Genomic DNA, 14,539 nt, shown 5'->3' on the forward strand with positions numbered 1-14,539 from the left:
CCCCCCCCCTCCACCTGGCACCATCAGGCTGGGCTCTCCACACCCTCCCCTCCCCGGCCCCCGCCCCCCTCTCCTACCATCCGCTCCGTCATGGCTGCCGCCAGTGCCCTCGTCTCCCCTCCCGTGGACGGCATGGTCACTGTCACCCAGCGCGGCTTCGTGGTCAAGGCGGGCGGGGCCGCCGCGCCGCCCGCCCTCAAGTCCACCTCGGCCGGCTCGCTGGCGGAGCCCTCGCTGCTGAGCCTGGGCTCCTTTGGCCGCCGCACGGTCAGCCCCCTGCTCACCCCCCCCCCCTCCCGCTCCCTGGAGTCGGCGGCGGCGGGCGGGGACGCGGGCGAGCTGCACTTGGCGCAATGCGCCAAGCTGACCCCCGGAGCCAAGCGCCTGATCAAGGGCGTGGTGCGCGGGTTGAGGGCCTGGCAGGAGCCGGAGGCCGCGGCCGAGGGCTTTGGCGGCACATACTTCTTCAGGGACGAAGACGGCGCGCGCTGCGGCATCATGAAGCCCTGCGACGAGGAGCCACTGGCGCCCAACAACCCCAAGGGTTTCGTTGGGCGCCAGCTGGGCGACCCGGGACTCAAGCCCACCGTGCGCGTCGGCGAGGCCGCGACACGCGAGGTGTGTGCCTTCTGCAGGGGATTTGGGATGAGGGAAATGGGACCTGGTGAGGAAGGGCAGCCTGAGTGTGGCCCCTTTTTTCGTGCACACAGTGTCATTTCCGAGGAGAGATCCTGTTTGTCTGATTCCCCCCTCTCCCCTTCTCTCAACCCCCTCTCAGGTGGCCGCCTACCTGCTTGACCGTGGCCACTTCTCCCGCGTGCCCCACACCGTGATGGTGGAGATCAGCCACCCCATCTTCCACGTGGCCCCGCGCGAGGAGGGTGCCCCTGCCCCGCCCCCCACCGCTGCCTCCTCCTCCTCCTCCTCGCTGTCCTCCGGTGCCGCGGCGGCGCCCGTCCCGGAGTCTGCCGAGCCCGCGTCGCACCCGCCCCGCAAGCTGGGCAGCCTGCAGGCCTTTGTGGCGCACGAGTGCGACACCAGCGAGCTGGGCGCCTCGCGCTTCCCCGTGCGCGATGTGCACCGCATCGGCATCCTGGACATCCGCCTCTTCAACACCGATCGCCACGCGGGCAACATCCTGGTCCGCCGCGTGCCCAGCGGCGTCGTGGGCGGGGCCGGCGCGGCGGGCGCCGGCTCCCCCTGCCCCCCGCCCCCACCCTCCTGCCCGCTGTCCAAGGGCATGCTGGACCGCGGCGTGCCCGCCTACGAGCTGGTGCCCATCGACCACGGCTTCGCCCTGCCCGAGGAGCTGGAGCCGCCCTACTTCGAGTGGCAGCACTGGCCGCAGGCCATGATGCCCTTCGGCCGCGAGGAGCTGGAGTACATCCGCGACCTGGACGCCCGCGCCGACGCCGCCATGCTGCGCGGCGAGCTGCCCAGCCTGCGCGAGGAGTCGCTGCGCCTGTTGGAGGTGTCCACCCTCCTGCTCCAGCGCTGCGCCGCGGCGGGGCTGAGCCTGGCCGAGATCGCGGGCGTCATGACGCGCCCCCTCATCGGCATGGCCGAGGAGGCCAGCGAGCTGGAGCGCATCTGCTACGCGGCGCGGCGCGAGGTTGACGCCGCGCGCTGCCACTCGCTGCGTGAGGAGGGCGAGGGCGAGGAGGGGGAGGGGGCCGATGACGAGGTGGCCGCCTCCGACGACGAGGCCGCCTCCGACGACGAGGAGGAGGGGTTTGCGCTGCGCAGTGTGGACGCCGGGTCGGACCTCTTCTTCTTCCCCGGCTCGGCCTCGCCGCGCACGGGGGCCTCCTCCGCCTCCTCCGCCTCGCGCACCGCCAGCGGCTCGTCCCGCGCCAGCACCGCCACGCGCGTCAGCGGCCCCGGCCTAGTCCCCGGCCGCCTCGCCGGCCTCTTCGCCATGGACGAGGAGGGCGGGGCGGGGGGCAGCGGCGGCGACACGCCGCGCGCCGCGGCCTCCTCCCCGGACCTCACGCCGCGCGGCGGCGGCGTGCTGCCGCCCCCGCCCTCCCTCGCCCGCCTGGTGCAGCGCGCTAGCGTGCCCGCCGCCGGCGCGCTCAAGGCGCCGCCGCCGGGCACGCCGGCAGGCGTGGCCTCGGCCGCCGCGGCCGCCGCCTTCTCCAGCCCGGCGGAGGCGTCGGGGTGCGGCGTGGAGCTGAAGACCCCCGTGCCCTCCCCGCACGCCAGCCCCCTGCCCGCCGGCGCCGCCTCCTGCGTCCCCGCCGCGGCCTTCTTCACACGCGTCCCCGCGCCGGGGCGGCGCGGCGCACGACCCCGGCGACGCGCCCCGGGCGCCACCCGTCTGCGCTCCGACGCCAGCGCGGCCTGCTCCACCGTCGCCATGGAGGTGAGGACTGCGAGTGACTCCGGGGTGGGGGCATTGCAGGAGGGTCTCGGCGGGGGGGAGCACACATGTCGGGGTCAGGCCCACGGGAATGCAGGGTTATCACAGCGAGGGCGTCCGGAGTACAAACCATTTCCTTGCTCACTCAATCCCCCCTCCCTAACGCACCAGGTGGAGTCCGGCGAGACGTCGCCCATGAGCGAGACGACCGCCGAGGGCGGCGACGTCTCCTCTGCCCACCCGGCCCCGCCCTCCTCTGCCGTCTTCCGTGACCTGACCGGGGACGAGTGGGAGCACTTCATGCACATCGTGCGCTGCCGCATCGGCGCCGCATTGCGCACCGGGGTCTGGAAGCAGGGCCCGGCGACAGGGGGGCGCATGCTGCCGGGCATGTCCTGCCCCCGCTTCTGAGCCCCGTGCGCCGGGATCGCCCTGTGTAGGTGTACGGACTCCTGCAGCGCGGCCGTGCGGCGCGCAGTCCACCCCAGCTCCCACCCCCCCCCCTTCCCCCCTCGGAACATCGTCACCACTCCCTTACCGCACCCCTCCCCAGCCCCGTGCGATGTGTCAGTGCCTGTCCATGTGTCCTGTTCTCCAGCTGTGTTGTGTCGCGCCCCGGGTAGTAAGCAGCCGGGCCCGCTGTCTCTCTGTGTCATCTTTGCCCCTCTAGCAATGCGTGTTGCTGTCCTTGGTTTCGGAGCGTGCAAGACGTGGGGGTGGACCACCCCACCCCTCCCCATAAAAGCCCCCGCCCCACCCCTTGCCGACTCCGGTGCATGTGCGCCTCGGCAGGACGGGGGTCGCCCCCTTGTTTTCTTGCAAGACTTACCTGCGAGTCCCAAGATTCTGGCACCGTGCGGTGCCAACCTGCTCGAATCCTGTACCCTACTCCCTCCCTGTAAAGAAAGAGGTCTGTACAAGTAGTGAAGGAGGACAAGGCAGGTTTTGAAGATGCCATGCACCCTGTGCAAAGGTGCCATGGCATCGGCGGGCCTCACCAACCAGAGGCTCTGGCTTCTCTCAACCTCGTCAGGTCGATTGGTTCAGTGCGTGGATGCTCAGATGATTCTTGGAAGGAGGACAAGGGGAGTATGACCATCAGTGAATGGAAAACCTCAACTATTTCCGATGCGAGATGGTTGCCCTCATCCACGGACTGCAATTTTATAGGCAGCACAGCCTCTCATTCAGAAAGGGACTCCAACTTCCAGACCATTCCATTTGCCCCCGCTTTCCTATCTGGAGCCCTTGTGGAGCCGAAGCTCATTCTCAACGTGCTGACAAATACAGTCACAACGATCAATCTCCTATCTGGTGCTCATGCAAACAATCCTGTCCATTCGAACGTGTAACACATGCATGGTAATCGTAGGAGCGAGGCTTGACAATAAATGGAAGGAGGTCAGGGCGATCAATGCCCGACTTGAGTTTGGCATTCATATGGACAAACGCCCCCTATACAGCCTGAATTTTAGGTCCGGTATTAGCCAGTGCCCTAGCCGTGTCGCCGCCATATCGAATGTCGCATCTGCATCAGAGAGGTGAGGCTGGGCTTGAGAGAGGCACCTGCAGCGCAGGTACACCCTGCAGTTCCCTGCCCAGTGCAGAGTGGAAATGTGCATTCACACGCTATCAAAGACAGGCATACACACACTCACTGACAAATACCACACACCTTTCTGCGACGTAGTCGAAGAGCTGTAGGGCGTAGTCCAGGTCCTGGCGCGTGTGGGAGGCAGAGATGCAGACGCGCATGCGGGAAGTGAGGAGCGGCGTGGCAGGGAAGCCGACTTCCACGACTGCCACCCCGAGGCGCAGCATCTCGCGCGAGGTGGCGGACAGCTTTGCCGGCTGAAAGATCATGACGGGCATGACGGGCGAATCCCAGTCTCCCAGGACGTTGAAGCCCAGGCGCAGAAGCCCAGAGCGGAAGTAGTTGGCGTTGGTCCGGAGCTGGGACAGCTTGTGCGCGCCGCGGTCGCTGCCGTCTGCGCCAGTGATGAGGCGCAGCGCGGAGAGGACCATTTGGACGGCAGGGGGGGTCATGGCCGTCGCATACAGGTGCGCAGGGCATTGTGCCTTGAAGTAGTCGATCACGTCCCTGGTGGGGGGGAGGTAGACAGGTGCATAATATAGGAGATAGTGCATATCCGCAAAGGCCAATTGAGGTGATACGGTAGGTTACAACCATGCCTGTACATTTCAATTTGTCAGGTAGGATGGTCAACTGAATACCCTACTCCTTTGAAACCCCAATGACTCACTTGTTTGCGGCAACGTAGCCGCCACAGGCCCCGAACGACTTTGAGAATGTGCCCATCAGGACATCGATGTCGGCCGAGCTGACGCCCAGGTGCTCGCAGACGCCGCGCCCTGTGGCCCCCATGGCCCCGATGGAGTGCGCCTCGTCCAGCCAGATGTAGGCCTTGTACTTCTTGGCCACTGCCACGAAGCCGGCCAGGTCCACCACCTCGCCCTCCATGGAGTAGATGCCCTCCACCACGATGATGACCTTCCTCCAGGGGCGATGGATGCGGGGCTGGCCCTCCACCAGTGCCGTGCGCAGCAGCCGCTCCAGGTGCTCTGGGTCGTTGTGGTCAAACACGCGGACCGTGCCCTTTGCCGCCCTCACGCCAGCCACGATGGAGGAATGGTTCAGAGCATCTGACAGGACCAGGGTGCCAGGGGTCGCGAGCACCGGTAGGAAGGCGGAGTTGGTGGCAAACCCCATACCGCAGGTCAGGGCAGCCTCCTTGCCCAGGAAGCTGGCAAGCTCCCGTTCCAGCTCCTCGTGCACGGGAGTGGTGCCTGTGATGGGGAAGGGGTCAGGATGGCTGTCAGAGAGCTGCAGGGCTACACTTCATATGAGGGCGTGGCTTGCATAACATTGATGAAAATGCTGTAGTCACCCCATTCCCTACAAGGCCCTGCGGCAGGCGGGCCACCGCCCTACCGGCGTCAGCGCGATTACTGCACAGGCTCCAGCCATGCTGGGAAAGCGTGTCAAGCACCCTTGGGGTGCAGTATGGGTCAGAGGACGCAAAGCCGAGGTAGTTGTAGGAGCCAAGATTCAGACAGCGCTTGATCTTCCCAGTAGTCGTCAGGGGTCTATGAGGTGTGAAGGATAGCAGACTTCGGTGGGAGTTCACTTCAAAGGATGGCGAAGCGAGCTCCAGTGATGCTCATTGCGCTGGTACACCCGTGCATGCCTGAGAACTTTAGAGCCATGGAAGAATGCGCACAACAGTAGCAGAAGAGGCTCAAATAATGCATTGAGCGCACAAAGTCAACCCCCACCACGCAAGTGGGGCTCCCAAACTCACTCCTGTCTGTTGACGGGTGTTCGCTCCAAGACGTCCATCCAGGAGGAGGGAGGGCCAGTGATTGGCCGATTGAAGCAGTCCTGCACGATGCGCATGGGCAAGAGGCAAGCTGCTGAGTTCCTGGTTGATCACCTGCTCCCTTTCCCCAGCAAATGGCAGTTGACCGGGGACATCGCCTTTGCAATCAGCCTTCATCCTCGACTACTCAAATAAGCCAACATCACAGCCCAATCTTCTCACATGTATCCTGTAATACATACGCCTGGTGTAGAAGTCTTCATAGTCCTGGCGGATGGGAGCGTACCCTTTCAGGGAAGCTTTGCTCCAGCGCTTCCGGAAAAAGTCACGAAACTGGCCGAAAATGTACAATAGTGTGAACCTGCGCGAGTGGTCCAGAATAGCTTAGATTACACCAACAATCTTGAGGTTCGTGATGAACGCCGCCCATCCCCGCGGGACTTACGAGGTGTAGGCAAATAAGGCCTGCTTGAGAGAGGGAGCGAGCGTCCCCGTACCCATGCCGCAGCTCGCAAAACAGTACAATTGGATCAGCAGAGTACCATGCAATGTCCTTTGTCCTGGACAGAATCTAAACGAGGCGGGCACGGGGGCAGGCGCAGTCCGTGGCGAGACCACTGAGCGAAGACTTGTGTGCAACTTCAAGCAAATGCCACAGACTCCAGATTACATTTGCCAATGAACCATAAAAAGAACCATTTTCTGATGTCCCTGTGTCTCTATCTTGCACGCTTACGTTGACGGGACTCACGTAATTGTGCTCGTGATTTTCCGATGACTTGAAAACTAACAAGCGCGGCAGGGATCTTGGTTAGGTGAGATCTGTACCAGCGATACGGACATCTGGCATTCGCAAGCTTCGGAAGAGGGCGTCATACTGCAATTGGAGGCAAAACAAAAGTTAGAACAATAGTGACGATGCCATTGGTAAGAGGTGGCCAGTGCCTGAGCAGAATGTAGATCGCCCCAGCCAGCCACCTTAGTCACCATGCCGAGCGATAGAGGCGAGAAGCACCAAAGGCTCACTCACCACTGTTTTGAATGCTTCAGAAACACGGACAATGAGAGAGCTTTGATTGGGGAGTTCTACCAGGCATTCTTCTGCGTTTGCATTGGCTTGGGTCCCGTACAGCAGACCCCCTTGATAGTCCCTGCCTGTCGCAGGCCCTAACACGGTTCCAGGGGTGACATGCATGCCCCCTTCCTCCCCACTGGTGTCTAATTAAAACTGCCTCATGCCGATGACCCCCCTCCACCATCCAAGTCTCCTTCCAAGCGCCGGTCCTGCCTCAGGTGGGCATCTGCCTGGTTGCAGCCAAGTGGGTGTCTGCTTGTTGCACCCGAGGCGGCTGGGGCAAGGGAGCAGTGTACACAGGGACACGCAAAGGGGGAGTCACATGGCCGGGGCACGGCCTGGCCCCGGCTTGCACCGCTCAGAAGCCGCAGACGGAGACCAGGAGGAACACGTTCCAGAGCGAGTGCAGCAGGATGCAGGGCAGCAGGTTGGCGCGGTGGCTGTAAGCCGCACCAAACACGCAGCCCAGGAGGAGCAGGGGCAGGAAGTTCTCGCGCGAGAAGTGCACGCACGCAAAGACGGCGGCCGACGCGAGCACCGCCGCCCAGCGCGGCATGTGCGTGGCCAGGGAGGGGAGGAGGAAACCGCGGAACATGGCCTCTTCCCAGACCGGGGCGCAGGCGGCCAGCATGAAGAACCAGAGGGCCCGCGTGGCGCCGTCCCCGGAGCCCAGCAGCGCGCGCGCCGCGGCGTCGCCACCGCCGCCGCCAGGGGCCGGCACTCCCGGCACGGTGAGGGCCACGGCCAGGCGGTGGACGGCATGGATGGCGGGGAAGGTGGCAGCGCCCGCGAGCGCCGGCCCCACCCAGTCGGAGAGGGGGAGGGCCCGCAACGCGAAGAGGCCGCGCGCGCGGGGGGCGTGCTCACGTAGCGCCCGGCCCAGCAGGCCCAGAGTGAGCGCCAGCTGGGCAACGTCCAGCGCCAGGTGGCGCAGCGCCTGGAACACCGGCGCGGGGCTGCCCGGGTCCAGGCCGGCCAGGGCCAGCGCGCAGGGCAGCGCGCCGTAGGCCAGGCACCAGAAGCCCAGGAGCCAGAGGGCGAGCACGGTGGCCGTGGTGGCCAGGTCCCAGGGGACCAAGGGGAGGGGGGCCCAGGCGGGTGGAGGGGAGGAGGGGTGGTCGCTGGGGGCCAGGGGGACCCACTCGTTGGGGGGGCCAAGAGGCTGGCCCGCGGGGGGTGAGTCGGCGGGGCCCAGGAACACCAGGTTGCTGGCTGCCAGGGGCGGATCGCTGCGGGGCCGGGGTTCCGGGGGCCACGAACCGCTGCCACCACCTGTGGATGCCGGGCATGGAGGCTGCATGTTGTGCCTGGACATTGCACCCGGGTTTGGGATCAGTTGGAACACGCAGCTCGCGGGGAATGCCTGCCCGGAGTACGGCACACCTTGACACCGCGCTCTCAACCGCGCTCTCCTGCGCCTATGGTGCTGGTGTAGAAATGTCCCAAAGGGTTGAATTGTACAGATTGCGACAATTGGGCTGCGATAGCTCCATAGCATGGCTGCAGGGGTGCCGGTTTGCGCCGGCATCCCGGCCTGCACAGTGGCCCTCGTCAGGGCTCCGCCATGCAGAAAGGGTCAAGGACGGAATCCAAACGGAAGATCAGGGCTTGTATGGTCAGCCGCGATTTATAAGTGGGCCCTGTATAAGGTGAAGGGCGAGATGGGCAATGCTTGTCCAGTGGGGAACTTGTCCTGAGGCGATGCTCGATCTCCGCTACCACGGCATATGCTGCTGGGCATCCCCCTGCACCAGCCAAGGGTAACCTGGGCGAGATGGTGGATCTTGCAGGACTAAAATCGAGGACTCGTTCCAGGCTTAGATTTTCAATGTGCAGTGCCATTTGGGTTCAGGCTGATGCTGTCATCACTTCCCAAGGATGATTCTTCTGGATGAGAAACTCACTGAACCGAATGCCTGCATTCCACACATGCTACCATACCCAAGGTGATTATTACAAAGGGGTATACCTCTCCAAAAAAGGTTGACACAGGGGCATTCAAGAAAGAGATCACTACTTGGTGGAGGATTATTGCAGGGTGGGGGGGAACAGAGCATCTTCCACAGGTGAAATGTGAATGTGAAGATCACTGTTGAAAAGACAAAGCAGGGAGCAATGACCTGCGCATGCATGTAAAAAAGGGGTGCTCGGTGCGGAGGGTGACCTCCGATAGCAGCCCCCATTCTTCTTGAGACTGCTCTCTTCTCACATTGCACGCAAGGCGTCCAGACACGAGCGCCTTGCCTGCCGGCTTGGGATGCAGCCTGGAGGTGCAAATCCCTGCCGCCTGCACGCTCTATGTGACGGTATGCACTTCGTGCGACGACTCTGTGAGAGCTTTTATTTTAGGACCGCCATCTGCCAGAGCCTTGGCCCGGGGCCCTCCGTACCGGATGTCACACCTGGAAAGAATTGATGTGAGGAATGAGCTCGACAGGAGGGACATCGCGTCAAGGAATGCTGGGCAGTATGGCAAAACCCTACCCAATTGCCCGTGCCATCCACAATCCCTTGCGCCACCTCACTTTGTAGCGACATAGTCGAAGAGCTGCAGGGCATAGTCCAGGTCCTGGCGTGTGTGGGAGGCGGAGATGCAGACGCGCATGCGGGAGGTGAGCAGCGGCGTGGCAGGGAAGCCCACCACCACCACCGCCACCCCAAGACGCAGCATCTCGTGGGAGGTGGCCGACAGCTTGGCCAGCTGGAAGATCATGATGGGCATGACGGGGGAGTCCCAGTCCCCCAGGACGTTGAAGCCCATGTGCAGCAGGCGGGAGCGGAAGTAGTTGGCGTTGGTCCGGAGCTGGGACAGCTTGTGCGCGCCGCGGTCGCTGCCGTCTGCGCCAGTGATGAGGCGCAGCGCGGAGAGGACCATTTGGACGGCGGGGGGGGTCATGGCCGTCGCATGCAGGTGCGCAGGGCATTGTGCCATGAAGTAGTCAATCACGTCCCTGGTGGTGAGGGGTTGGGGGAATGCTGATGGGCGCATGCGTGCCTGGGTCAGCTGGACCATCATCGGGAGATGAACAGAATGCGTCTGTGAGTAGGGTGCCAAGGAGTGCCACATCAAGATGCTGATGCCGACCAGATCACCCCCCCTCCCTCATTTACTCACTTGTTTGCGGCGACGTAGCCGCCACAGGCCCCGAACGACTTTGAGAATGTGCCCATCAGGACGTCGATGTCGGCCGGGCTGACGCCCAGGTGCTCGCAGACGCCGCGCCCTGTGGCCCCCATGGCCCCGATGGAGTGCGCCTCGTCCAGCCAGATGTAGGCCTTGTACTTCTTGGCCACAGCCACGAAGCCGGCCAGGTCCACCACCTCGCCCTCCATGGAGTAGATGCCCTCCACCACGATGATGACCTTCTTCCAGGGGCGGTGTGTGCGGGGCTGGCCCTCCAGCATGGCCTGGCGCAGCAGCTGCTCCAGGTGGACAGGGTCGTTGTGGTCAAACACGCGGACCGTGCCCTTGGCCGCCCTGACCCCGGTCACGATCGAGACATGGTTGAGGGCGTCGGAGAAGACCAGGGTGCCCGGGCCCGCCAGCACCGGCAGGAAGACAGAGTTGGTGGCGAAGCCCATGCCGCAGGTCAGGACGGCCTGCTTGCCCAGGAAGCTGGCAAGCTCCCGCTCCAGCTCCTCGTGCACGGGAGTGGTGCCTGTGATGGGGAAGGGGCAGGACACATATGAGGAGTTTTGAGGACGGCACTGCATCGCAGGCATGCAAGCCCTCCCAACACTCAAGCTACTCTCCTACCGGCGTCAGCGCGGCTGCTGCACAGGCTCCAGCCATGCTGGGACAGAGTATCAAGCACCCTTGGGGTGCAGTAGGGGTCGGAGGACGCAAAGCCGAGGTAGTTGTAGGAGCCAAGATTCAGACAGCGCTTGATCTTGCCAGTTGCCATGAGCGGCCTGGGGGGGCAAGCAAGGTGGAAGGTGCTGGAGAGCAAGACCGGGATGTGCGCCGTGTGCTCGAATGTTCCAGGTGGCAGGAAGATCTCTTCACAACATACATGTTCGCACTGCTGCCATATCCCAGTGTGTCAGCAATCAGCAGTGCATTGATGTGTCAAGGGGTCTTCAAGAGGAGCCACATCGAGCCACGAGCCCCCTCCAGACCATAGACAAGGAGCCTCACTTCTGTCTATTTACGGGTGTGCGCTCGATAATGTCCATCCAGGCAGACGGGGGTCCTTTCACCGGGCAGTTGAAGACGTCCTGGTGATTGGTGTAGGACAGGGTGAGCTGAGGAGGACTGGGAGCCCGCCACATCTCCATGGGAGTGAGCATCTGAGGGCTCATGCACCGCGTTCCACTGGCAGGAAAGGCATATTCCGGTAGCGCAGGCGGAGGTGATAGGTACAGGAATGTCCCCGCCCTCGAGGACCGCTCACATGGATCCTGTAGTAGATACGCCGGGTGAAGAAATCTTCAAAGTCTTGGCGAATGGGTGCATACCCTTTGAACGAGGCCTTGCCCCGACGATTCCGGACAAAGTCCCGCAAAAGGCCAAATATGTACAGTATAGTCCATCTGCATGGGTGTTCGGGGACTGACTGTTTGCAATGGACATCTCATGATCGGGGTTTGGTTTACGCCAGACACTCACGTAGCGTAGGCGAGGAGGGCGTGCTTCAGAGTCGGGGCCAGGGTTCCCGTTCCCATTCTGGAATAGTGATCTAGGTGCTTCCCTCGTTTCTCAAACGGCCGCCATGCCCGTGCGCTCGTCGTCGTTCAGCTGCACAGCGCAGCTCCGGCGAGGGTTGCGTACAAGCCGCTGCTGCCTGGCTGCGCCTGGAGAGATGGGACACCCAGCAGAGGCTCTACTCGATACGTACACGCCCCCTGTCGGCCTGATCTTTTACGCTACAGTGCAGTGCCCGGTGGCTGAGAGTATCCTTGCTATTGGCTCTGCGCGCAAGAGAAAATTTAGATTTGCATACGGCTTGCGGAAGAAAGGACGATCCGTCCTGCTGGAGATCTGCCAATCCCCGAGACCCCAAAGCGCGCAGCAGCCTTGCCCACATCTATCTGCTTCTCAAGGCGCAGGTAAACGCAATCCTCAGCCTGTTGAACATGTAACGATGACATCTGCTTGTATGATCGAGGCTTCTGATCTGGGTGCGGTGACGGACGCCCATGGGAAGGCGGAGTAATGCTCGAGCCAAGGCCAGCAAATCACCGCAACAATCTAAAAGGATCCCAGATAGAAAACAGAAGGGTCAGGTAATTGAGGTGACTTGCGAGACTAGGGGCAGGGCTGCCAGATACGGAGACCTCAGTGATCCGTGTCGTGAGCATGGGCATTCGGATTGTACATGTCACGGGTATGTACGTTTGTCCCATGATCCTCCCTGATCCCACGTAATTGCGGTACGCAGGGCAAGTCGAGGTTCCATTGTGATGAACTGGAGAAGGCGCTGCGGGATGTGGGGCTCAGGATACAGGTGAGGGGTCTGGCTTTGGTGTGTTTTGCATGCCAGTTTTCTTTGCTGCAGCCCCAGTGAGATGTCGCTCGCCCAACCCGCAGGAGGTGCAGGCCGATGGCAACTGCTTCTTCAGGAGCCTCAGCGTTCAGCTGCATGTGAGTCAGCAGCCTTGGCTGCCTGGTTCGGTGGGTCATTGTCGCATAGTATCTCGATGGCGCTGCAATTCCCACAAGCCTTGTATTCGCAGCGTGCACAGTAATCTCGTTCTAAGTGAGGGGAACCGGGGTCAATTCGCCCAACACGTAGGGCCACGAGGACGAGCATGCTGAGCTGCGCTCCCAGGTGGTGCAGCATCTCCGTGACAACCAGGAGGTGTACGAGCCTTTCATAGGTGCGGGCTGTGCAGGGTTGGGATTCATTTCGCTGCTCTCCCTGGTGCATTTGGTCCGAGTTTCATCTTTCGCACCTCAGCATGTTTTGTCTGGCAAAGGGGCGGTGGGCGCAGTTGGGCCACCCCCCCGCCATATTCGTCCCCACCCTTCATCCTCGCACAGAGGACGAGAGGGCCTGGGTCGATTACTGCGAGCGCATGTCGCAGGACGCCGAGTGGGCGGGACACCCGGAGCTGCACGCCGCCTCCAAGGTCCTGCGGCGGAACATCCGGGTCTACCAGGCCGAGCAGCCCGCCTGGCAGCTGACCACCTGGGGTGAGGGTGAGGCTAGCGGCCCCGCCCTGCGCCTCTCCTACCATGACGGCAACCACTACAACAGCGTGACGGACAGCGATCAGGTTGGGAGCGGTGCAGCAGAGCCCGAGGCAGCAGCGGACAATTTTGAACACGATGAGGCCGTGGGGCCCTGTGTGGCTGGATCGGCGGGCGATCTGCACGGCGCCACCAGTGCCAAGCCGGCTCCTGTGCCAAGGGGCCGCAAGGCCAAGAAGCAGGCCAAGGCAAGGCCCTTGCAGGGTGGGAGGCATGCACGTCTCTCACCAGGTGGGGCCGGCCGGGAGGGCACTGTGCGCATTGCCCTGGAGGTAGGCGATGGCGACGGGCGCGTGAAGCTGAGGCTGATGTGGACCGAAGACAGTGGCGCGGTGCCGATCGGCAAGGCAGCCCGCGTGGGCTGCCCCTGTGGCAGCGGCAAGAAGGGCAAGGCATGCTGCAGAGGGCGGGTGCAGCCCCCGCGCATTGTGGCCTCCCGGGATTTCAACGAGAACCTACACCATGCGCTGCAAACGCTGGAAATCTGAGTGGGCCCCAGGGTCTGGCACTTTGAGCCGATCCCATTGCCACGTCGTGTGACGCCTGTTACAGTTCATAGATGAGAAATGGTGCCCTCCAGATACAGATTGGCTTTGCAGGCTCGTCGCATGGGGGATGCGGGCATCAAAGCTGCACCACAGGTCCTTCAAGGTGCACACAGGCTGTCTGCCAAAATTGGGTTCCAAAGGCGTCGCGCAATTGGAAATGGCGGGGGTGGCTGGGCCCATGGCCAAATTCAGATCCTGAGCGAGAAGAGCACGGAGCTGCAGACGTCCATGAAGAGGAACAGGTCGCCGCTCAGCCGCTGCACTCGGAAGAGGAGGGATGATTGGAAGGGGGAGGGGAGGCCGACTTTGGGGCCGCCAGCCTGACAAGACAATGGTCTTGCATTTGCACATCGCAGCGTCGCTTGTATGCTGCTCACTGCATGTGCGTACGTCAAAGCCCCAGGCTGAGTTGGCCTTTGTGTCCGGGAGCCCATATTCTATGGGCTCCTGGCGCCAAACTCCAGTTGGGCCACCCCCCCTCCTCCTCGAGCTCCCCCCCCCCCCTCCACACTAACACACCTGGAAGTCCAGGACGTAGTCGCCGTCCCGCGCCTTGTACATCTGCACCTCGAACTTGACCTCCCGCTCGCCGCCCGTCGGCGCATCGCGTGGCGCGGCGACGTGCCGGCCCCCCTCCCCACCGCCGCCCGCGGCGATGGAGGTGTCCATGGCCTGCGCGCCGTCGCCGTCCTCGCCGTCGCCAGGCGCGCGCTCCCCCGGGCGCACGCTGCTCTCCTCCTCGCCCTCCATCTCCACCTCCTCCCCGCACATCATGCCGGAGGCCTCCATGGCAACGCCGTCCGACACGCTGTCGGAGCGGGAAGGGGCCGGGCCCTCTGTCGTAAGGGTAGAGGTAGGTGGTGGTGGTAGTGAGGGAGGCATTCGCAGCGTGGGAGCAGGGTGGGGCGGGCTGGATGCACCGATGTGGGCAGGGGCACAGGAGCATGCATGCGCATCCTCTTTTCGCGCCGCCACTGAGGCGCCCACCCCAAGCCTCCGTTTTAATCCTTCCTTAAACCA

The 14,539-nt window shown here is 63.1% G+C and overlaps 6 protein-coding genes across 6 annotated transcripts in view; 3 read left to right on the top strand and 3 right to left on the bottom strand.

Annotated features, from left to right (window-relative positions):
- Positions 1 to 90: 90 nt before the first annotated feature.
- On the top strand, positions 91 to 2,773 carry F751_0389 (Phosphatidylinositol 4-kinase gamma 5; the record flags this gene model as incomplete). The annotated part of the gene is made up of 4 exons (XM_011403508.1): positions 91 to 162; positions 310 to 618; positions 779 to 1,066; positions 2,534 to 2,773. 4 exons carry the CDS (start codon positions 91 to 93, stop codon positions 2,771 to 2,773), a joined length of 909 nt encoding a protein of 302 aa, XP_011401810.1.
- Positions 2,774 to 3,817: 1,044 nt separating this feature from the next.
- F751_0390 (Serine palmitoyltransferase 2) lies at positions 3,818 to 6,204 on the bottom strand (the record flags this gene model as incomplete). Its single annotated transcript, XM_011403509.1, has 7 exons — positions 3,818 to 3,890; positions 4,038 to 4,463; positions 4,627 to 5,170; positions 5,316 to 5,470; positions 5,686 to 5,765; positions 5,926 to 6,064; positions 6,149 to 6,204. 7 exons carry the CDS (start codon positions 6,202 to 6,204, stop codon positions 3,818 to 3,820), a joined length of 1,473 nt encoding a protein of 490 aa, XP_011401811.1.
- A 932-nt stretch (positions 6,205 to 7,136) lies between these two features.
- F751_0391 (Serine palmitoyltransferase 2) lies at positions 7,137 to 11,443 on the bottom strand (the record flags this gene model as incomplete). The annotated part of the gene is made up of 8 exons (XM_011403510.1): positions 7,137 to 8,007; positions 9,169 to 9,180; positions 9,304 to 9,729; positions 9,894 to 10,437; positions 10,536 to 10,690; positions 10,917 to 10,996; positions 11,173 to 11,311; positions 11,388 to 11,443. 8 exons carry the CDS (start codon positions 11,441 to 11,443, stop codon positions 7,137 to 7,139), a joined length of 2,283 nt encoding a protein of 760 aa, XP_011401812.1.
- Positions 10,682 to 10,843, top strand: F751_0392 (hypothetical protein; the record flags this gene model as incomplete). The annotated part of the gene is made up of 1 exon (XM_011403511.1): positions 10,682 to 10,843. One exon carries the CDS (start codon positions 10,682 to 10,684, stop codon positions 10,841 to 10,843), a length of 162 nt encoding a protein of 53 aa, XP_011401813.1.
- A 419-nt stretch (positions 11,444 to 11,862) lies between the features above and the next one.
- On the top strand, positions 11,863 to 13,459 carry F751_0393 (OTU domain-containing protein 3; the record flags this gene model as incomplete). Its single annotated transcript, XM_011403512.1, has 5 exons — positions 11,863 to 11,904; positions 12,160 to 12,225; positions 12,309 to 12,362; positions 12,514 to 12,598; positions 12,762 to 13,459. 5 exons carry the CDS (start codon positions 11,863 to 11,865, stop codon positions 13,457 to 13,459), a joined length of 945 nt encoding a protein of 314 aa, XP_011401814.1.
- A 248-nt stretch (positions 13,460 to 13,707) lies between these two features.
- The window catches only part of F751_0394 (SNF1-related protein kinase catalytic subunit alpha KIN10), a gene marked incomplete at both ends in the record, with an annotated part of 3,700 nt that continues 2,868 nt past the window's right edge, over positions 13,708 to 14,539 (bottom strand). The window contains 2 exons of the mRNA XM_011403513.1: positions 13,708 to 13,776; positions 14,039 to 14,355. Coding sequence (XP_011401815.1) covers positions 13,708 to 13,776; positions 14,039 to 14,355 — 386 coding nt within the window. The remainder of the gene's footprint in view (positions 13,777 to 14,038; positions 14,356 to 14,539) is intronic.

The sequence above is a fragment of the Auxenochlorella protothecoides genome, assembly GCF_000733215.1.
Source record: "Auxenochlorella protothecoides strain 0710 unplaced genomic scaffold scaffold104, whole genome shotgun sequence".
NCBI lineage: Eukaryota > Viridiplantae > Chlorophyta > Trebouxiophyceae > Chlorellales > Chlorellaceae > Auxenochlorella > Auxenochlorella protothecoides.